General features: G+C 39.1%; 2 protein-coding genes across 4 annotated transcripts in view; one reads left to right on the forward strand and one right to left on the reverse strand.

The window, feature by feature from the left end:
• The window catches only part of LOC108572117, a 10713-nt gene extending 4281 nt beyond the window's left edge, over window positions 1-6432 (reverse strand). Inside the window, exon 1 of one of the 3 annotated variants that reach the window (XM_017934310.1) lies at window positions 6285-6432. Coding sequence is in view for 1 of the 3 variants with exons in the window: in XM_017934308.1 (XP_017789797.1) it covers window positions 885-914 (30 nt within the window). In the remaining 2 variants the exon portion in view is untranslated. Of the gene's footprint in view, window positions 1-743; window positions 1030-6284 lie in introns of those variants that run through there. The other 2 variants (XM_017934308.1, XM_017934309.1) reach the window with 2 other exon arrangements.
• Window positions 4646-23108, forward strand: part of LOC108572116 (putative ferric-chelate reductase 1 homolog) — a 24694-nt gene continuing 6231 nt past the window's right edge. The window contains exons 1-4 of the mRNA XM_017934307.1: window positions 4646-4911; window positions 12805-13127; window positions 13986-14077; window positions 18252-18411. Of these exons, the coding sequence (XP_017789796.1) occupies window positions 4902-4911; window positions 12805-13127; window positions 13986-14077; window positions 18252-18411 (585 nt within the window). The 5' untranslated portion in view covers window positions 4646-4901. The remainder of the gene's footprint in view (window positions 4912-12804; window positions 13128-13985; window positions 14078-18251; window positions 18412-23108) is intronic.

A 23108-nucleotide genomic window follows, 5' to 3' on the forward strand; every position in this document is an offset into this window, starting at 1 on the left:
ATCCTGTCAATTACCGACCGGCTTTGTCGAGTTTCGATGAAACATCGTTTCCACATTTATTCTTTTCCCTTTTGAATTCTCAAGCAGGTTCTCAATAGACATCATTTTTCCTCCTCCGGTATATTACGTAGACTTTTACTTGTAATCAGAAACAAGGTGGAACTTTGACGGAAGGGTATATTAAAATAACAATTTACGAGAGACGTACGTACAATATGCGTATAAGTGACAGGGAAATATAAGGATCTACGATTGAAAGACACAATAGAGCCGGATGATTTATTCGAATTCCTTTAGATTCTAGATTAAACAGATTACGATATTTCCGAGCATACACACGCATCGTTGCATTGTTTACAAATGAAGACACATGACTTGGTTCGGACTAATCGCGTCGGAGTAATTTATGCGAGAATTTCCGAGACGCCGGTATCGGTAGATTCGCTATATCAACGCGTTTACCGTGTACACACGACCTTTCAGTGATTCACACTCCGTAACGATTAACACTATCGAGCCTGATTATCCTATCTCATCGACCTTCGTTCATAGAGCTTTCGTTAACGTTATCTTCGAATATGCAGAAAAATAGAAAAGGAGTAAACAAAAAAAAATCGATTGATCGTTATCTACGGTGAAAAGAAATATAAACCGAGTTTGAAAGGAGATCCACGTGCTTATCCAGTTTGTAACGGGATAAATTGTTTGGCGAATTCATAATTCAGCCACGTTTGTCTACCTACCAATCTCGCTGGAACAACGTTTTCCGTCGGAATCGTTCGCACAAGTTAACGCAATCCTATTCCCGGTAAGTGCGGTCCCGTGTAACGCAACAGATGGATCGTGTCGAATGACTGTCTGCGGGCGGGAATAACAAAACTCACCCGACGTATGCAACAGGCGAACAGCGACATATCACCTGCTCCGAAGTGCTTAGTCACGATCGGTAACGTGGAAGCGCGGAAGTCACGTGAATCGGCGTTGGGAACGGTGGTATTCTGGAACGCGACGCAACGTCTGAATGTACCATTCGCGTCACCACTCAAAATTCACTATGGAACACCTCTGGTCACAAGTTTCGCGGTCGATCAGATGGCGCGTCCGCACGAGACGAGTCGCAAAACGGAACTTGTGTACAGGACGTGAAGTACACATGCGTGTTCGGGCGAGTTGCGCTCGCGCAGATTTTCCTTGTTGGATGACGTGACGGAAGGATTCATGTGTGTTAACGGAAGTTGAAGCAGATTGACATACAGATCGTTCGATGTTTATCATGAATTGATTACTTATTATTGGTTTTTAGTTCTGCTCTTTCGGTCTATGGGTATACTTTTATGATGGTTATTAAGTTGAGATAGGTTAGGTTGAAGGTTAGGAATGTAATAGGTGGTTTTTGAAGTAAAAATGGGGTACATCTGGTTTTTGTAATTGTCTGTGATAGGAATGATGAGAATTGCGTAGTATGAGTAACATTGCTCCTGTTGCCATGACATTTAAATGGTACGCGTGACATTTTTATGCTCGTTATCTAGGAAGAAATTAATGAAGATGGCGTAATTTGTTGGGTCTTCCTTGAGAAAAGTTTGTTCTTTGTCTTGAGGAAGGGGATTTCTAAATGTACTTGCTGCTGTATGAGATAATTGTTTTTAATATCAGTCTGTGTATCGGTGGATGCGAATGCTTATTTTCATTTTAAATTTAACGTATTGAGTAGGGAAGAAAATTGTTTTTTCATGGAAAGAAAATATAATGTATGAGATATAATGTTAGGTAATATTTTTATAAAAAAGTTAAAAGGTACTACATTGAATTTTAACACGCATGTGCCTATACGTTGACCCTTTACGTCACTGATGGTGTGAAAAGAGTACATGGTCACACTTTGAAAGCACGTAACGCCACTCTTTTTGTGCGCGACAAAGAATTTTTCTTTTTCAAAGTGTAATAAATGCTGGTCGTTCTATTCCCGTGCGAGTTAATGTACTGAGGGAGAAATTGATGAAAGACATAACAAAGTTACAATGTCAAATTAAAAGCAGAATAGCAATATAAGTAGTGGATTTTTAAAACAATGTTGAATTCACTTTCCAGTGAAATATTGAAAAAATGTACGATAAACTGCGATTTTATATTTTCCATGTCAATGATGAAAAGTTTAAGCATGGAAAATTAAATAATGTTACTAATTCTTTTCAGTTTTACATTTAATTTAAATATATATTCTTTGTTTCACTCATAATATATAACGATATATTAGCACTTCTTTGTTATACTGAGAAAGCATTTTTACTTTGCAACATAATGAAATAATAAAATAATAAATATTTGCAAAAACAAATCAAATTACATTCCTTTCAATTTCGGAAACAAGACAATTTAAACGAGATAAATCTCGCGCTGCATACACGAGTTCCATCTGACGACTATCGCTTCAATTACGATAATACCGACGGTACACATCCGATGTAATTTACCATATTCATGCACCCTCACTGTTTACGGTTCTCAAATATTATGAAACCCCTAACAAGAATTTAAACAAGGAAACTTATCACACAAGACATTCCGGTATACAAGATAGCACACCTTCGTTCATCCTCTAAATGTTTTGGAACACGTTCATCCTCAAAACCGGTTTTACGATTTACACTCTGAAATATCGGTAAAAGGAAATCATGCTTTTTCACCGAGTGTGTATTCATAAACATAACCGTATATCTTAATATCACCATAGACACCTCATCGGTACAAAGTTGTATATTGTAAATCCATGTACGTGAATTGAAAAAAATCAAACTTTTCCGGAAATCAATTTTTCTGAAATATTCTCAGTAGTTCGTGCTACGAGGAGGTCAGCTCGTGTCAATTCGTATGGTACGGTAGAAATTTTTTGAGGTCGAGGTGGTTATCGGGTGAGGGATGGAAAGGTATGCAATGGACGCGTAAGCGAACGTTAGTAGACATTGCTGGAACGGTGGAAAGAGAGAGAACGAGAAAAATACGTCGATAAAACTGAGGTGAACGCCGCACGGTGAACGTACGGTACGCGTACCCCCGTTTTGGAGGCAAGTAGTTAGTCCCTCTCTCTTTACGACGGTTCAGGGACGGCTCGAGACGACTATGTCTGAATGACTTCTTAAGCGAGTACGCTGGGTGCCTACTAATTATTTACTGCTGGGCATAACGGATCTTTTAAAAAATTTATTTCTTGGACATACTCCCTTTCGAGGATCGACGACCTGTAGCGTTCCATTGTTGTCAGATACATTCTCAACGTTGAACAAGGTTAGCAAATTAATAACCGATATGTTTATGTTTACTGGTATGCTAAGTATGCTGGGTAACTAAGATGAAGTTACAAAATGAAGATGATTAAAATTAAATTTGCCTGTAAAGAATTTGAATCAATTTTATAACGAAAGTATTTAATCTTTATAGTCAAGTAATATCTTTGAGCAATTAATTAACCTTTTACGTTTTATTAGTCTTTATACGTACAATGTTTACGACAATGAATTACGATCGCTGAAATCATGTATGGTAATCTCTTGGTCACTGGATGCTTGCCCTCGTGCACTTCACCTTGATATTTGATAGTTTCTTCTTAAGTTTCACCTTGAATCACGACGCGACGCGTTTTGGTATGTCGTACCTTTCCTTCGCTATCTCCGATTCGTAGAGTAAAAGCTAAAACTGTTGCCCAGCATTAACGCACCTATGTAAGATCGATGTCTAGGTGTGGCTTCGTGTTAAACATTCTTTGTGACGTTCCCGAGCGTTCCTCTTAATATTTCCATTCCAAATCAACAATTTGACATTCGATAATTATTCCCGCTTGTTTAAAAATATTCTTGTCAACATCGACTACAAAACATATCTGAACCAGATTGCAGAGAAAGAAACTGCATATTCGCGAATGATAACAAATGATAGTAATTTGCATGTTTATCTGGAAAGAATTTGTGACAACTATCTGACGACGTATTTATATTCACGAGCGATCTTTTTTATGGCTAAACTTGTTTCAAGCGTATTATTTTATGTAATGAAATTCCTATCGATCTTACCGAAATATTTTTCCATATTTTATATCATATCACCAATTCTAAAAATATAATTTGTATTATCCTATTCTCTTTCTTCTATTTTTTATCGTTCATTCTTCTGGAATATTGGCTAAATTCCGTAGCCCCCTTAATCTCGCGCGCCGATTGTTTATATTGTAAAGAGGGATCGGAAGGAGCGTAGATCGATTGCGCGCCACGGGCGCCATTCGCTAGTTACGGACCTGATGTGGTCTCACAGGCGAGGGCCTTTCAACTCGATCCGTATATCCACTACAGTCTCTCGTAAGGTGTGGTTCTCGGCGTTCTGGTCAGAACTATGCTCGTCCGGAATCAACAAGTGCTCCTCGAGACTACGCCGGGAAAACACTTGACCTAACCGAACTTAGTGAACACCTTTTTCTTCTTCGCGACCTCTTGTGTGCGAGAGAATTCGAAGGAGGCGCGCATAGGTGGCAGAAAGAGTCACGGAGACTGGCAGTGTACACAGATCGGCGTGAGTCGACGATCTCGAGAGCGAGTATCGTGACACCGGATCGATACGGTCGAACGGTTTAACCTTTCTGCGTTGAAATTCGACATCTCGTTCGCGAGAACGTGATCGTCGAGATTGTGATGCTTCGTGGTGATTGATGAGTCGATGAATCATTGGTTTTTCCGTGCTGAGATACGTTTATGATTCGCGTGTCTTCTCACCAGGATCAGCAAGGATTCTATGTGTACACCGGAGATCCGCTACACGTGACTTCACGGCTTGCCGACCGCGTGTTTATTACGTTGTGAATATAATTCGATAGACAGCACGGAATTGAAGTTGACGAGGGAAAATCACCAAGTATGAAGCACCGTGAGTACCGATCTCGAGCTGTTGCTTCATAATTAGGAATATCAAGTGAGAAACGTTAGACTGAAGCGTGTTACGCTTGTGTCAAAATCATCGGCTATGTAATTGTGCTAATTACTTAACATGTGTTTAGTTTGGTAACGCATTCTCTCCTGTTTTTTGATTGTGACTTATATACGGTGTTTACAACGACAGGTTGTTTCATCGACAATAGTGTTTATTCATGGAAACGTTTAGCATCGTCATCAAATTGCAAAAATTGCGACTCCTAGCATAAAAGTCGTACGATAGGTTAGGGTTGTCCGAGTGATGTTTGGGTCTGGAAACGAAATTTTTTACGAAATATATTCGAATAGAAAAGTGACCAGCTGAAAAATGCCTGTTGGTAAAATAAAACCGTTGTGAACGTAGTCGTGCTTCATTCTAAATTCTATGGAGGCTGCTTAAAAAACAAGTTTCCCAGTGCACCTGTCACCGGCCAGAACGTTTTTATGTTCGTGCACGTGGCACGACGGGGCGTTCTGGTAAAAAGAACGAAAACGCTGAATTACTACTCGAAATCGGTTTTATTTCGGCGCATAACATTCTCAGGGCAATTAAGAAATAAGCGTCACGGTAATATTTTAGAAAGTTTGCACCACGTTTGAAAGTCCAACGAACTTTCTTTCTTCGTCCCGCCGGTAACTGATTCGAAATTGATTATCGATAAGTAGTGCGTCGGATCGCATTAAAATGAATCGTACGAAGTTTCTCTCGATGACCCGTTTTAAAGAACGTTTAGAAGTTTGAACTTTGTTTTTAAGACGGTATTTCTCGGTTTACTAGAGGTATTTTAGAATATGCAACGAATACGAGGAAACTTTCCTGTTCGATCTACTTTGTACCAGGAAAATATTGATCGTCGATAACACGCAAGACGTAAATAATGTAAAGTAGTTCGTTGAATTTTTTCCCATTAGGAATACTTGCATTAACACTTGATTATAAGGAAACTAATTTAGTTAATTGGAAAAAGAAATGTGTTCGGCGAATGTTAAATGTTAAATTTGTTGCGAAACAGTAAATTGCAAAATAAGTTCGAAACGATGTTCGAACTAATGTTTTTATACGCGTTAGTAATAGCTGTTGGTGGTAGTTTTCGAGTTCCCTTGCGTAATAAATTAGTTCGCTATGTGACGTGTTAGCATAAGAATCTGGGAACAATGTACAGTGCGGAATTTCTAGGACATGAGTACGGACATAAATAAACGATGCACCAAACGTATAAAATCATAAGCTAACACGCTGTTTGACATATTAACGCAGGAATCTAGGTAGATACAATGTCCAGTGAGGAATTTCTAGGACAACAGGGTAACGTTACTATGGCGACTTACCCGCGAAACACGAAAAATACGATATAATCATAAAACATTCCTGCGGTCAAATTTTCGTCCTACATATTCAATTGTTATTAGTCACGATTCTTTTTATGACCATGTTTCTCACAATTTGTATGCTCTTCTTGGTTCACTGGCGATTAAATTCGGACGAAAGATAAACGATGCGCGGCGTAATTTTATTTGCACAAGTGACGCGTAATGCGTGGTGGCGCGGCTGACTCATACACTGTGTCCCATCATGTATAATTCATATGTAGATGCGCGATCGTATCCTTCAAACGATAGACGAACAGCGAGTATCTTCGAGTTTTATTTTTGGAGCTTCGATATAGGGCAATGTTCTCGCGTCACATGTCGAAAATTTCTATACTGTAGAGAATATTCAAAGGGACGGAATAGCTGTATCTTGCACTTTGCCCCTATACATCCAAGCGTGTAATAAATAATTTATAATGTCACGAGAGAAATACGAAATAAGACATTTACAAATTGAAACGTTTTCAAAACAGTTTCTGCATATCGTTACTTTAATATTTGAATATTTAAACATGAAAATTTTCTATCGTTTAAAAATACCTGAATCTAGGTATAAAAAAATTTTAATTTGAATATAGTAACATTTTATCAGCGTTTACAACAAACGTTGCACATTGTTACTTTAATATTTAAATTTAATCCAAATTTAAATGCGTTATAAGTTTCATTGCCTGGAAATGTTTTAATTTGAATGCAAAACATACAATTTTTAATACCAACATATTTTATTCTTAACCCTACGTTAGTCTGGGGGAATTTTTTCCCACCATTAATCTAGTATACAAGGTGATTCACGCAACTAGAACAAGTCATATCTCTTTTCTGATTGCAATTAGAGAAAAATGGTAGAGGAAAAAGATGAATGGTTGAAAGGGGGCTATATTTTCAGGATCATATTTTCTTCGCACAGTATATTCCGCAGTCGCTTTTAACATGTGCGTTTTACAGTTCCACCATTTTTTTTAATGGAGACATTCTTTTTTTACATAGATCGAATCATCGTCAATCTGCGTAAAAAACTGGTGGAAAAATGATTAGTTCGTGAGATACTTTAAATAAATATCTCGATATTTATCTCAAATTTAACAAAAACAACGATCAAAAATTCTAAAATTGAATTTCGTAAACAGAATGAAAATCGTCGTTCGATTTTTCAGACCTAACCTCACCTAACCTAAAACGAACCACGTCATATTTACCATCACTTGGACTCGAAGCAATCACTTTCAACCGCGGAGTCGAACGAAACGAATACAAAAAAAAAAAAAACAACAAAAATTGGTAGAAACGAGCGGCGAAGAAAAAGAGTGGGAGAAAACGAATCCGTGTCCCTTTTACTTCTGAAAGTGGCGTTTCACGTTAGAAATTTTCTCGTCGCGTGGTCACCGCGAGATTGAACGAAAGCGCAATTCCACGGATTAACTCGGTCACACAGTGCAACATTGTGCATTCGTCGCGGCGTCGTTCGCCACACGGTTTCTATTGCAACCGCGATTCATAGATCGGTGCGTGAGCAGCGCGCGTGCGCAATGGGTACAGGCTGCATAACGCGACGCGGGAAGCCTTGTGCCCGTTCCTTGGAACAATACCGTAATGATACATGATAATAGTCGACGAAGCGTGATTACCGTGCTTCTTAACTCTTCATCTGTCATTCAAACGATGGATTTTTAATGAATGGATTTTTATCCTCCGCTCTGTCCCTTCCAACAGCTGAAAAGAACAATGTCCCCCGTTTAAAGCTATTGTTGGTAGCGACGCGTGCACAGGGTGGTGCACTTTTTCTCTCCGTTTCGTACAAAGAGTCATTTTTCGACTTTCAGCGTTACCCGAAGCGTGGTCCGTGATAAATTGCCCGCGGTAATTGAATCGTTTACCACGAAGACTTCATTAATGTAATAGTTTAAGTTATAGGCGGCTGAGAAGATCGTAATCTACGAAAACAATGTAGCAGTAAAATAATTCATGATTTACGCTTCACTTTTCTTTCTTTCTACACGTTCGGCGTGCATAAACGGGAGACTCTCAGGTCGTTCATTCATATTTCCTACGATTAATATTAATTCGAGGGAAATATGCTACCTACAGCCTGTGCTCGATCTCGAATAAAAACTTTCCACGGTGAACTTGTACGAATTTATTCTCGTTTTAAAATTCGTATCAAAATTCTCCCCGCGGGTACAAACTTGCTCCCTTTTTTTTTTTTTCTCGATATTAATATTGAACAACAAAAATACGCCCGAGGGGAAAATACGCGGGAAAAGATATAGATCTCTGGTGTCAGAGACGTTAAGAGAAAAACAGGCAATTAAGCGTCAAGTACTTCACCGACGTCGACTTGAAAAGAGGGGGAAAAAGGAGGAAACTTCTATTGTTCCGTAGTGTCAAGGATCTGCAGATCGCGACACAATTTCGACTTAGGCGTGACGAGAGAGAAACATGCGAAATAACGTCTCTTTTTCTCGCGTCTAGCGTGTTCCGAGAGATAGATGATATTCTTCTCGTAGCGAAACCTTGGCGACAATACGAAGACCCGCATTTGCGGCTTTATAACATTTATCGCAAGCGCGGGACACGATGTCAAAGGAGACGCCGAGCGTGTAAGGGGGAAGATTTCGTTTCCGCGACGAGCGTTTTTCCGGGGTTGAATTGAAAAGCGGCACGGGGAATGAAAAGCACGAAAAGCGTGGTACCAACGAGCGATAGTTTAATATCGCTGGTTTGAAACTCGGTTTTCAGGATTGGACAGAAGTACCATTTACGAGATGTAAACTGTTGTCTTTCTACCTCGGATGTCTCGGTACCACGTTCGGTTAGGTAATGTTTGCATGCAGTTGCTTAGAGATTTCTCTTCGGTTTCACTCGATGGAGATTGGTTCGTCGAGATATTAGTGGTAACAAGCTGTTGCTCGCTTTCGAGATACGCTTTCAGTTAGCGTTAAAAGCAAGAGAGAGAGAGAAAAAAAAGGAACTTATCTCTCCTCTGTACGAGAATATTTTTCTCGTCGATAGTTCTCCTGTGGATTTTCGTTTGTGAGATTTATCGCGGAATATCGGGAATTCGTGGGAGTCGATACAGAGGTTTCTGAACTGATGGGATTCGATAGAGCGAATTCCTGAGATTTCGAAAATTTATTTAGAAGTCTCTAGGGCTCTTTGAGGTTCTGGGAAATATTAGAGTGTTCGGAGCTTTCAAGAATCCTAGGAGATTTCTAGAATTCGGTCATATTTGGAAATATCTGGGATATTCGAAGTCTCCGGAAGTCCTTCGGATCTCGGTGGTTCCTGCGATCATTGGGACCATTCGGGGTCCTCGAGATTTTGAGGGTTTCTGAAGATCCTAGGAATCTCTGAGTGGAGAAAACAAACTTCAGAATATCTAAGGATTTCGAGAGTCTAGGAATACTTCTAACATTTTGAGATCCTCAGAGATCTTCCCTTAAGTGCTCCTGAATCCATCAGGATTTCAAAAATTTTTGAATTTCTAATATTCTTTTATTTAACGAAGTAATCGCAATTTATTTCTACAGTTCTTTTCTAATATTCTGTTAAAGTAGAAGTTTTAAGTTTTACCTGCAAAAAGTGGATTAATTACCGTTTCGATCTCTTCGATCGCTACTTTAAACTTTGTAAACCTAATGGAATATCGAAGCAAATAAAAAATACAAGGAGCGTGTAACAACTAAACGAACAAAACCTTCTAATTAGCATCTTAAAAAGCTTAAACATTCCTTAAACACTTTAAATAGCATTTTTACGAAACAGCTACAAGAAATTCGATTGAAATTTATCTCGGACAGAAAAGCACGCGAGCATTTTTCCACCAGCCAATATCATTTACCTACAAATTCCGTCTTTTTAATAATGACCCTATGAGTCACGTTCCGCCGGTTTCTCCATTCTAACGAGTCCAATATTGCAGGGTTTGCACGTGCCGCGATTTGTTGCAATAGCGTAAATGGACCAGAACGAAAGTGGACACAATCGACCTTGTCTCGAATGTCTCGAACTACGAGTATAAAATAGCTTTCGTAATTGTCCTTAAAAAGCCAATTGTGTTCGTCTTGATTGCCGGCCATTTGCTCACATTCAGTAAAACGTCACAGTTTAAAACACCGTTTCCTCGGCACGAAGAAACGAGGAGTCACCGTTTAACAAAAATATTTCCTCGTATCAAGTTCGTAGTGAACAAACACGATAAAAACCCAGTCACACCTGATCTGACCTAGATACCATCGAACACGATCACACGTGCGCGAAATTTCATCCGAAGAATAATTCAAACGAGCCCCATCTCCATCGATCGAAACGCTACACTGTCGTGTAGACAGGCGAATATCTGTATACTCGTTCTGCAGAAACGTCTGAAACGCGATCGCCAGAGTACTGTTTCGTTATTTACGACGATCCAAAGGTGCGTGTCTCGAAGTGAATGACTTAGTATCTCCGTGAGTCGTGTGCAGCCTACGCATGAAAGACGCTGACTTTCACCTATTGAGTTCTGCCAGACGAGATTTCTTTATTAGCACACTCCTAAACGACACTGGAAGAAAAAAGAGACACCGAGATCGTTCATTATGCAACCGTTTTAATCAGGCTCGATCCCTCGATCGCGGAGAGACACACTTTAACAGGTTGCCCAACCTCGATTCGTCAAGGAACCGCGATGAATTTCAATCTCGACGAGAAAAAATTGTCAGGTGAAAATTACGAGCAGAATTTTTTTTCCAAAAAAAAAAGAAAAAAAACATTTCCAACCGTGAAACAGTCCGCGTCTTGTGGTTTACATTGTTTCTTTAAACTACGGGAGCGCAATAGAAACGCCGCCATTATGGTCTCGCTAAACGTGTAAAATTGCGAAATTCATCACGCTGCTTTTTCCACGAAAGTTCCCAACGCAGATTGATACAATTTAAAGTAGAAAATCTTTCTCTCTCTCCATCGTAAATTCACCTTTCAATTTTCCATCCTTTTTATCGCAAGATTATGAAAATATTCGCGTAAGAGGATTCCGGTTGGTCTTGTTTGTACGGATAACAAGGATCGAAATCCCGTTTTCAAAGGGAAATGTTAATTAAAACGTTGAAAGGTGCAAGTTCGAACTTTCGTATCTCTTCTTTATTCCTCTTTGTCCTGCCGCGTCTCCTTTGTTTCTTTGTGCGCGAGTATTCGCGGGTTACTTGTGTATATAAGAGGAGGAGGAGAGAGAGAGAGAGATACTAACAGCGGGAGATTTATCGACGCCTATAGCGGCGAAGGTTCTCAGTCAGTTGAGAAAAGGAGCAGCAGGAAACTGAGGCCGGTTTACCAACCGGTGACTAATGCCCGACATTTCTGTGTTAAACTGTTCAATGGGCGCGGGTGACGTACGCGGAAAACCAGCTGCATAAGTCATAGGTTCCTTCCATAAATCATGGTGGAAGAGGCACGAATTCTTGAACGCTGTGAAACTTGGCTCGGTCTCTGGCTTCGTGCATGTAGATCTTCTTGGAATTGGAACGATATCCTTGTACGCGGTATCTTCTTTGCAATTATTCCTCCGGTCTGGACTGCGTAAAAAGCAGATTGAATAATGCGTGTCCGTCTCGTATAAGGACAGATCGTCGGCGGGTTCCGTTCTTGTCGATGAACTAGTCTTGCCAGTTCATGCGGTCCGCTGTAGCGAGATCTGACTCCGAGGCTCCTCCGCTAGGACGGTATCGTTATTGAAAATTTCGTGGAATTGTTGAATTGAGAAAGATCGAGAAAATTGTCCATATTTTTCATATTTTTTTAGAGGAAACGTTTGTAACCTAACCTAAAAGTTTCTGACCTTGAATGATTTAATGATTACATTTCTTGTAATAGCTATAGATATTTTATGCGATTCGTTTAACTGGATTTATCTCAGTGCAATTTTGTATTTAATTCTTATGGAAAGTTGGATTTTTTATTCATTAACGTCTTCTTCATATTTACGCACTGAGTTTGGGATCCATTTTTCCTTGTAGCAGCTATTATCATATCACTTGAGGTTTAATTATCCCATTACTCAATTGATCCCTAATTTCAATTTTGCCAATTATCGTGCCATTAATCTAACCTAACCTCAAAATTAATTAAACAAGACTCCGCACTAGGTTCGTCATTGTATTATAAGATTTTTGTCTTTGCCTTCCTTGAGAATTTCCATTTTTATTTCATTGACAATATATTTTAGTATAATTTATATAATATAATTCAATTAACCCTACCTAACCTTAAATTAATTAAACGAGATTCGTATTTTGAGATTTTTGTCTTTGCCCTCCTTCAGAATTTCCATTTTTATTTCATTCACGATATATTTCAATTCAGTGCTTGCTCCCTTCCTCACAAAATGCGTTCGTAAATAAAGCATTATTATCGTTATTATTAAAAAAGAATACGAGACGATTAAATTTTCTACGAATTTCTTCGATCGTTTGTTGAGGAAATTTGTGTGATTTGTGTGTTGCAGAAATGAAAGGAGCGTTTCTAATCTTCTTCGTCGTTCTTTCGTCGGGAACGATGGGCCTGCCGAACGGGGCACCCCCAGGCTCATGCGAAGATCTGACTCCTCGTCATCCTGGAAGCGCGAACCAGGAAATTTACCCTCCTCCTTACCAAGTTTTACCAGCTGCAGGACAAGGTAGAGTCCGCTTAATTCTAGGAAGTCCTCACGGTCTTGCCTACGAGGGTTTCATGATAGTTGCACGTGACGCTGAGACCGGTGAATTCGTCGGGGAGTTCGCGAACTTGCCCGATTTGGCGAGGATCGTCGAGTGCACGCAAGGTCTAAAGGTAAAAGCTCGTTCATTTTACACAGGAATTGTACTTCTAATTATGAACATGTTAAAAAGACACTTCTTAGAATTTGAAATTAACTTAATCTGAAATTTCGATACTTTTCTTTTCTCTCTTCTATTTTTGCATTCCTCGCGATACACGGTGATTTCAAGTTTCTCAACCTGACAACGTGATGTGTTTTTTTTTTTTTTTTTGCAACGAGTCTTAATTGAAATTGAAAGCTAATGTGATCGGTAGGATGCTAATGCAATTATAATACATCGAAATATGCAAAGTAGACGAGATTAACGTTGGAATCTCTGGAGATACGTAAACAAGACTAATCACAGCACAGTACAGTAAGATTCTAACGTTACTCTAAATACCGTATTTTGCGTATTTTGATGTACAGTAGGACTCCATGTAACGCAATCGAAAAATTAATCTGAATTGTTTAAAATGATTTAAAATTGAAGTATAACGCGATCAAAAAGGAAAAGAACATGCAAATTCCGAATCTGAGTAAAGAAACTGCACTCGAAAATTGACGTCGATGGAACTCAATTTGAATTTCCCGCGTTCGGGGAACCTACTGTATTGCCTATATCGAAAGTAATCTCGTTTAAAGTATGAGAAACAAACGAATAAAGCTGACGTTGGAAAGGTGTTCTTCGGGGAATTAACGCGATTCCATTTAAACGATTAGAAAGTCCGATGATATGCACGAGCGAGCGATAAGATCTTTGCGATCGTAGTTAAAGCAGCTCTTCAAGGCTGCCGCGGTGATTCACACGTGTCGTGCGTTCTCGAAGGACGGAAACAACGTGGTACACCGCGATTAAATGTTTTTTTTTTCTTCTTCCTTTTGTTAAGAACGCGGTGACTCACACGAACACCAGCAAGAAGCACAATCTCGAGTTCGATTGGGAGGCACCTGTGGATTACGAGGGCACCATTGTGTTCAAGTGAGTATTCAACAGAGAAACGTTTTCTACTTTTTCTTCTTTTTTTTTTTTTTTTCATTACGATCTCCTTGATATTTTTAAAGGCGACACTTTTCACGTTTCGCGCTTTAAACAGAATTTATTCTTCCACGCGACGTTTAACTAAGACAAGTTTGTTTTCACTTTGAATTCAACGGTGTATATGTATATGTGTGTACAGTGTAAATACGCCATAACGATACGGTCGCTGGACGTGCAAAGGGAATAACTCGTAGGTATGCGGAAGCAAGGTGAATCGAGTCACGAAAATCAAGCATTGCTGTAGCTTTCACATTAAATTCCCTCATAATCCGTATCAGCCAGTCACGACCCGCTGCACTCAAAGGTCGCGGTACTTTCGATACTACTTTAGTGTTGCACAATTCTTCAGTTATGATTGTAATACCTGTCGCGTAATATTTATCAAAGTTTCCACGATCTTCACGAATTATCTTAGAGATTCAATATCACTTTCGGGGTATTTTTCTGTGGATTTTTAAAAGATCTTCGAATTTCATTTGGTAGGACAAATTTTCATTATCTACAGTCAGTAAGTAGAACATTCTTGGCACAATATGAGTCCATTAAAATTTATTAATCAATTTATTTGACACTTTAACCCAGGGGTTCCCAAAGTGCGGCCGGCAAACCCTAGAAATGGCAGATCTGCCGCGATCTTGAATTTACAGAGATAATTTACATTTTTACAAAAAAATAAATAAATTTTATCATATAATTAAAAATACTAAATTTTATATGTAATACATCTTGTTATTATGTAGATTGTATATATTTTGCCGTAATTGTCTCAGTGGCCCGCCAAATATATTGGAATTTACAATTTGGCCCACCTAGGCAAAACTTTGGGAACCCCTGCTTTAACCCTTTCGTCAACACATTATTCTTTTTAAGAATCTGTTACTTATCTACCAATCATCCTGTCTCTAATGGATCCTAAATTGAGATCAATTTTGAGTACTCGGGTGGAACATATACGTTCCCACTCGTCACGAAAGGGTTAACCTAACTAACTAACTTTCTTTCCAAATGATCAACATTCAAAACGTTCGCGGCAGCACACTTGGCAATCGATCTCTCCCTAAAAACTTTCCTCCGCTATAAAGCAATATTTCCAAATTGAACTAAAAATTTTCAATACCGCCTAAAACACACTTGCCCGAGCAACCAAATTTTCTACCTTCCCGACACACGCATCCAGCAGACGAGCGTGGAGGAATCGAGCTCGTCCGATTTTCTGGGTCTTGGGATCACGGTGTGGAAATGTAAATACACAGTGGCAGGCACGTAATATGCCGCGATCTGTCCGCATATGAATTACGATTAGAAACGAACGCGTGGCACGCGGCCATGGATTTCCATCCCCGTGCACGGAATACAATATAAACGCGCGTAACGGTGAACGGCGAAACAGCCGGGACATTCGTTATAAACTTTTCCGCTGGTAATCGGTGCCACCGGTTATACCTGAATGCTCAATTAATACGGTACAGAGAGAGAGAGAGGGATGCTCCGTGCTCCATTAAAACTTCTCGCAGAAATTTATACCGATAGCGATAAATAATCGTTCGCTCGAATTCCGCTGTCAACGCGTGTGACCAAACCCTCTCTATCTCTCTCTCTTCCAACCAACCCCATTTCACCCTTCGTTCATTCGTTGATTTCGATTTCGAGGCTTCCTTCGTTCCAGCCGGACGATTTTTCAACATTAGCGACCGCTCGTTATTCGTTCTCAACATTGTTATCTTTTGTTCCCACGCCTGCCGGTTGGTAATGGCTTGCATCACGTTGACCCGGAAGACCGTAATTTATACGCTTATCTGTCGAGACGCGGAATACGAATCGACGTTTTATTCCTTCTAATTCCTTTTTTTTTTCCTTCTAACCCTTCTCTTCCCTCGCGGAAACGTAAGGATTCGCTGGCTGAGGTACGTTTCGTGACCGATTATGATGCGCCGCGCCTGTCGGGGCAATTATGAGATAGTTGGTTGAAACGAGCAGAACGTTTTCACGAAGCTTCTAAGACGCTGTTAGGTGTACACTCTTGGCCATAAGTCATGGGACAATACTACCTTATCGTTTTACGATAAATCAAGTTTTGGTGGAAGATTTAGTTGCTTATTTCGATGTGGTACTGTTGTATTGACAACAATTGTGTTCGAGGAATATATGGCTGGAATTTTGTTATAATTAATTTAAAATAAAGATGAAATATTTGTATCGAAGATCAATACTAGAAATCGTGGAATGAACTAAATAGAGAGAAGTATTCGGAAACACTGTTCAACGTTACAAAAAGAGCTGTGGACACATTTGCAGCGATCCTGAAGAGAAATCCAGGAAGAAGCTTTGAAAAAAGATCGAAAATTTTGCATGTACACTACCGGCCAAATGTTTGGAATCACTGTGCATTGCAAGTTGCACAAAAATTTCCACAAAAAGTATAGTATTTATAATAATTTTTCAACGAATTTTTTATCATTCAGATCAATCGAAATGAGGTAAAGTGCTATTGATCTCCGCAACATCAATTTCAAATCAATAAAGAATTAGTAGCAGATTCAGTATTAATATAAATTGGCAGGTGATTTCAATATATTTTAACACTGAAAAATTATATTCGGTGCAACTAATCTGTAAATAATCGTTTGACGTTTAACCGTGTTAATTTAAACGTAAAACTCTAATTAGCAGGTGTCCCATGAAAAATGTCTATATTTCTTCGTGTGCATATGTGTAATTAGCAAGACTTTCGAGTTTCTCTCGATATTCCGTTGGTATTTGCATGGCTTGTGCTAATCTGCATTCCCGATTGGCTGTTTAAACTTTTAAATCGACGACTGTCAGGTGAAAGATGTCTTGTCTTCAATATGTCAATTATATGCGATTCATCAGCCACTTTCGTGTCCCACATTGTGTCCATTACACGAGTAACGAATAGTTGATCCTTCGTTTTTATGAACTTTTTAACGGTCTCCCGCGTTAATTATACCATTCGTATTCGATTATGCACAGGGTTGTAAATTGAGATTAATATTAAAGTTGATTAATTAAACTTTATCACAAACGCAATCAGCCTTTGTAGTATGTAATCGATATTAAAAGACCACCGATGAATGATGGAGGAATATCTTCAACAAAGGGCAATTGTAAAAAGTGTATCGCGTGGTAGAGGTTATTGTGCAGTGTGTAATAAATATTCCCGCATTCTGAATTTATTATCCTGAAATGGAAGGAGTGACGTTAAACGTCTAAAATTTTCAAAATAAAAAAAAGAACTGTCAGTATGTGAATCAAATATGAGCCGTTCAGTGCACAAATCGATTAACTCTACTTTTTGAAAAATCTTAAATTTAAGTGTCGAAGCACTTGGTACAGTCATAACTTTTTATATTTATAATAATTTATATAATTTTCATTTTATGGAGTTGATCGATTTGTGCACTGAACGGCTCATATACAGTTTATCTAATTTTCTATTAGAATTAGTTAAACAATCATCTACTACAATTTACCAAAATTAAAAATTAATCAACGATCCAAAATCACCAACATACTTGACACTTAAATTAATCCTTCCAGTTCCACACGAACGTGAATACTACAATTCCTACGAATCCACATTCAAGCGTTCCATAATGATACTTCTCACATCAAACACGATCCTCCCATAGTTCCTTACCTTGTAATTTTTTGCCATACACGTAAGCATCAGCTGTACACTGTCGTTACACCGAACCAGACAAGAAGCGTCATTTACATTTAACACTTGAATCCCACAAATGAAAACTAAAATTCGAATAAAAATCAATCTCTCCCTGTTCTTACCGTGACAATTTTTATCACACGAGCGATCGTAATCTACGCCACGAATCCGGCTGGCTGTTCTAAGGCAAAGGGTTAATCCCTGCTATTCGCTTCGCTTCTTCGATGAAACAGGATACCGTAATTATTATAACCAACGCGGTTACCGCATCGTCCTTTCCGATCAGTCATTTTCGCCTTGCCTGAAACGATCCCATTTCCCTTTCACCGTGTCCAAGAGATCGGTTCTCGATCCTGCTCTCCTCTCTCTGCCGATGTTCGTCGATCGTTCGCCCTCCGATTTTTTTTCTCACCTTCGTTCGATCCGTTGCAGATCCACGTTCGCGCAGGATTACAGTACGTTCTGGGTCGGCGTGGAATCGCCACGAGTTAACGTCCGCAAACGATCCATCGACGTATTGACCTCTTCTACACCGATTAGCACGCTGAGAACAACCACGCCGCCCTATTACAGCCCGACCGTCGATTACGAGGTAAGTATTCCACCATTACCACTCGACTGTTGATCACAAAGCAAACGTGCTTTTCACACCCGATAATCATAACAGCGGCTCTGGCGAAGTGAAATCGAGCCGCGACATTGAAACATTCGATGGTGGTCAAATTTGACGATTGCGATTTTGTGAGTTTGATTTTGGGCTGATGTGCGATTCTGGTTTTGTTTCTTCGTTGGGGAAGACGAGTTAACTCGTCGTTTGTTCGTCGATACTTAAGGTAGAGGAGAAGGTCTAAATGTGGGCTAGTTGATGTGTTGAGGTTTGACAATAAATCGTGAAATAAAAGTGGTAGCCTATATGTGGACCTTCTCCTCTATTATATGTAGTTTGTTTTTTCGAGGGAATATGTTCACATTTGCAAGAATTGAAATGAAGGAATTGGTTGTTTTTACTTATTTTTAATGGTGACTGGAGAGATTCGATTTGTTTCAATTTCCCAGTTAATGGGTGAATTCCTTGACTTGTCATTTCTTTGGCTGACTATACATTTAATAATAAGCGTTATTATTTGATATAATTTGTCCAACAGAAATTATATTCCGACGTTTCACCAGCATTGCAGCTAGCTTCATCAGTGTGTGGAGACGCAACTGATAATGGTGTGCGTCAGGGTGTTCACTCCTATAAGTACCCCATGTTCATTTAAATCAATTAAAAATCAATTCATTAACGGGAGGAGTTGGAGGAATTATGATTTCTTTGGCTGACTATACATCTCAGCATTTACTGCTATTTACTGTTTCAGTATTACTATAATTTTAACCCATTTTTAATTATGATCAGAGAGGTAGATTTCTGATTGAGAGGTGAATTCTTCGAATTATGATTTCTTCGGCTGACTATACATTCAAGCGTCAGATTTTTACTGTTTCAGTACTATGGGAAACAAGCTATGCATTTGGTAATCCTCAGTCTTATAATGTAAAATTAATTTTTTTTGTTAATATAACTGTTTTTGTCGCATCTTGACCAGAATCTGTGTCACTAATGTGATTAGCTAAGAATAGAAGAAATATAATGTTAACCATAAAAGTTTCATTGGAAGTGAATAACAGTCAAAAAAATACTCGGACTAGCATAAAACTTTGTTAGTAAAAAAACTTATTCCGAATTAAAACGGCCCCCTGTAGCAGCCTATACTCTTCGCAGCCACTTCTAAAATTGCCTTTCATTCGCAGCCTTTCAGATCAGCCTACGAATTTTCCTTTGTCCCCAGAATCGTTTGAAAAGTGCGTTCTTTTCACCAACTCTTCAGTTTCAAAGGTAGAAAATAAGTCACACAAAACCAAGTCGGGCGAATATGTTGAGCGAGAGAGTTTCAAAAAATCTCAACTCTCCTTCAGCGAGTTCCACGCTTTAAAAATCAGAGAAAATCGAATTACAAAAATCACCGTAGAATCATCAAAGAAATAATCTCCAATGATAACCAATCTTTCTCCTCACTCACACGCGTTTAAATCTAAACTTCAAACGAAGAATCTTCCGTCAGACGCGACAAAGAGCACTTTTACAAAAAGACAGAGGGTAGAAAGTGCAAAACGACGATTCTATTTGATTTTCTGCAAAAGAGAACGAATTCAGGAATTTCAGAGAAACTTTAGAAACTCCCAAAGGAATCCGCGCGATGAACAGATTTCACGATAATTAACCGTATCTTTTTTCACGGCGGATGTATGCATAGGTGCAAGAATTAAGCGTAATTAATCAAAGTGGCGGATTGATAAAGGGGTAAGGAGAGGGTTGGTGTATTTACGAGTCGAAAGTAAGTTCACGTTCCGACGAGTATTGCCACGCGATGCGTGCAGTTCTGTGCGTATTATGCATGCATACACGTGCAGCAGGCTAGTTAGCCGCGCGTACAAATGCATAATTTCCATTTGGGCGGGGGATAGCGGCTCTCGGTTTTATGCTTTATGTACTTTCGCCGTTCACTTTCGTGCATCGGTGTCGATTCTACCGCGGAATTTTTACCAACTACAATACCCTGCCCCATTGTTGATTTATTTTTACGAAATTTTATCGCCGGCACATCGATGATCGATAGATACGAAATTGGGCCAATGGCGAAACGCGGTGAAACGACGTGAAAAATATCGCCAACTGTGTTTTAAACGATTCGGACGAAACGCGTATTCTTTTCCTGTCTCTTCCCTTTTTCGTTAAAAGCACGCATGCATTGCTGTTCGTTAATTTCAGGACACCCGTTATATTCGTGTAGGAAATGTTATAACGTTCACTTTATGTCAGAATCGTGAATATATAAATTTTCATTTTTTCTGCAAAGACGGTGGTTGAATGTGACTAAATGTAGGGGCAATAAAAAATGATTCGAGAGTTAAATTTAAGTTTCGAGTGAAGATTGATATCTGCGAGAGAATTTGAAAAATGTTCACCTTTAGAGTTATCTGATTACATTTTACATTCAGTTGCGAATTTCCATAATTCATGGAGTCGTCCATTCGTGGTATTGGCGTAAGTAGGGCGATATGATTTAGAATACATTTCTTCGAAGAAGTTAGTATCGTATGTCAGTAAAAATATACGTACTTATTATACTAAGAAATTCTAGATTAAATCATTATTTTTTTAGGATCTTAATAATTTTCTGATGACACAGGTTTGCTTCTATTCAGCGAGTCTCTTCTTCATATTCACGAACGAGAGTGTACAGTCTATAGAAGAAATATAGCGAATGCACCATTATTGGTTTTTTAATTAGCACTGAACCAAATTTAAGGCATACTTCGTTTCACTTCAATTCTCAAGTTTCTGTCGATTCGTTTGTCCATATTTTCAAACGTGTAAATTTCGACGCTTTACCAATTTTACAATCTCGCTGTATTTCTTCCATCGACTATACCTCCGGATATCTTCATCTATCGAGCGACAGCGAAATTTTTGTCAGCCGCGCAAACGTGTTCCCGAACGAAAAGAAACGAAGAAACACGCTGGGTAAAACTAAAAAGAAGTCTACGTATCCCACGATCGTTAACGCAGACACGTGTACGTCTTATCTTTATTCAACGGGCAATTAAAGTAATTACGAGTCCAATTACGCGACGCGATATAGAAAAATTCTTCGACGACAGGATCAAACGGCCTCGCGGTGAACTTAATGAAAATGTAAAAAAAAGGAAAGAAAAGAAACGCGTGGAAATACACCACGAGCACCGGTAATGAATACCAGGCACCAGCAGCGGCAGTACCATCGCCAACAGGGAATCGTAATTATTCCGTTTCGCGAACTGCGTCTAAGTTGAAGGTCGGTCGTCATACTTCCTGTCCCCTGAGACTTCAGGCCTCACCCTTCTTCTTTTCCTTTGTGTCGTCCATGACCGCTTGTAATTAACCATCGAACGAACATAATCATTCTGATCAAATTACTTTTAAATGTCCTCGTATTAATTCCGCTGATCTGCTTCTGAGACATACGAGTGTATACTCGATGGAACCGATATGGTGAGTTCGTGAAATTGGTCAGGTGTCCAGGTCCACTTAATTAGAGTGCCTAAACGCAGAATTGTTAGAACTTTTTTTTTGTTTCATTGATCTTTATAATTGTACTGTTGTGCCTGTATTGAAGGTAACATACGTCATATTCACATTTGCAAGGTTACAATTCTTACTCATTTTTAATTATAAACTGGAGAGATGCAATTTCTGTTTCATAAAGCTTTGAATGAGCAAAGCATGATGTCTGATCAGAATAGAGGACGAATTTTTGGATTTTAGTGGGATATTTAGTATACCATAATTTCCTATGTTCCTAATTAACTGTTAAACTTTTTTTTTTTAATTATATAAATGTTTTGTGGCACCTATTGGCTTCTGAGCCAATTTATCGACAGAATGTATCTTCGCTATTAACTGTAACAGTTAAAATTAATTAGTATTAACTATTTTAACCAGTGGAGAAAAATTTTCAAGAAATCTTCGTTACTAATCAACTGTTAAACTCAGGTCAGAAGTTGTATATATACAAACGAGAGCTTTTAGCGACTACTAGCGAGAATTGGTCGTTAGCCCGTCCCTCTGGTGGCGGAACATACGAAGTACCGCCACCGTATCGCTTCCACCAGCTGTACATACACCGATGTTGCACAGAAACGTCAACTTTTGAAGGTCTTTACCTGAATGTTCCACGGAGAACACACTACCGAGCTTGATTGACGCGTGATAAATGAAAAGATACGGGTCGACGTGTTTTCTTTTTTGCGTATCGTCCTCGTTACCGGTCCACTTTCGAAACGAGATCGGCGTGAGAAAAGGCGGCGCACGAATGAATCCGCCGGTTTCTCACTCGGAAACTTTATTGAGGAGTTTTCAGAGTGGCAGACTGAAACTACTCCATTAACCCGCCGCGACTCTATATGCACGCGTATCGCGGAATAGGATTTCTTTCGGTGGGAAATATCTTGGTATTTTCGATGAAAATAAATCTTCAATCTCGAAACTTTCCCGCCGCCGAGCTGAGCTGATTTACGTCAGAACGATCAGCCGTCTGTTACTATTACTTCTGACGATTTTTCCAGATACGTTTAATCCTGCTTTTTAACGTCGTTTTCAAAGCTTTCTGGCGAATTTCAAATTCGGCTGATTTCTAGTAGTCTGAACTGAAGTAGAGGAGTAATTTGAATATGGAGGGTAGTCATTAGTTTATCGTTACAGTTTTA

The sequence above is a fragment of the Habropoda laboriosa genome, unplaced genomic scaffold, assembly GCF_001263275.1.
Source record: "Habropoda laboriosa isolate 0110345459 unplaced genomic scaffold, ASM126327v1 scaffold110, whole genome shotgun sequence".
Classification (NCBI taxonomy): domain Eukaryota; kingdom Metazoa; phylum Arthropoda; class Insecta; order Hymenoptera; family Apidae; genus Habropoda; species Habropoda laboriosa.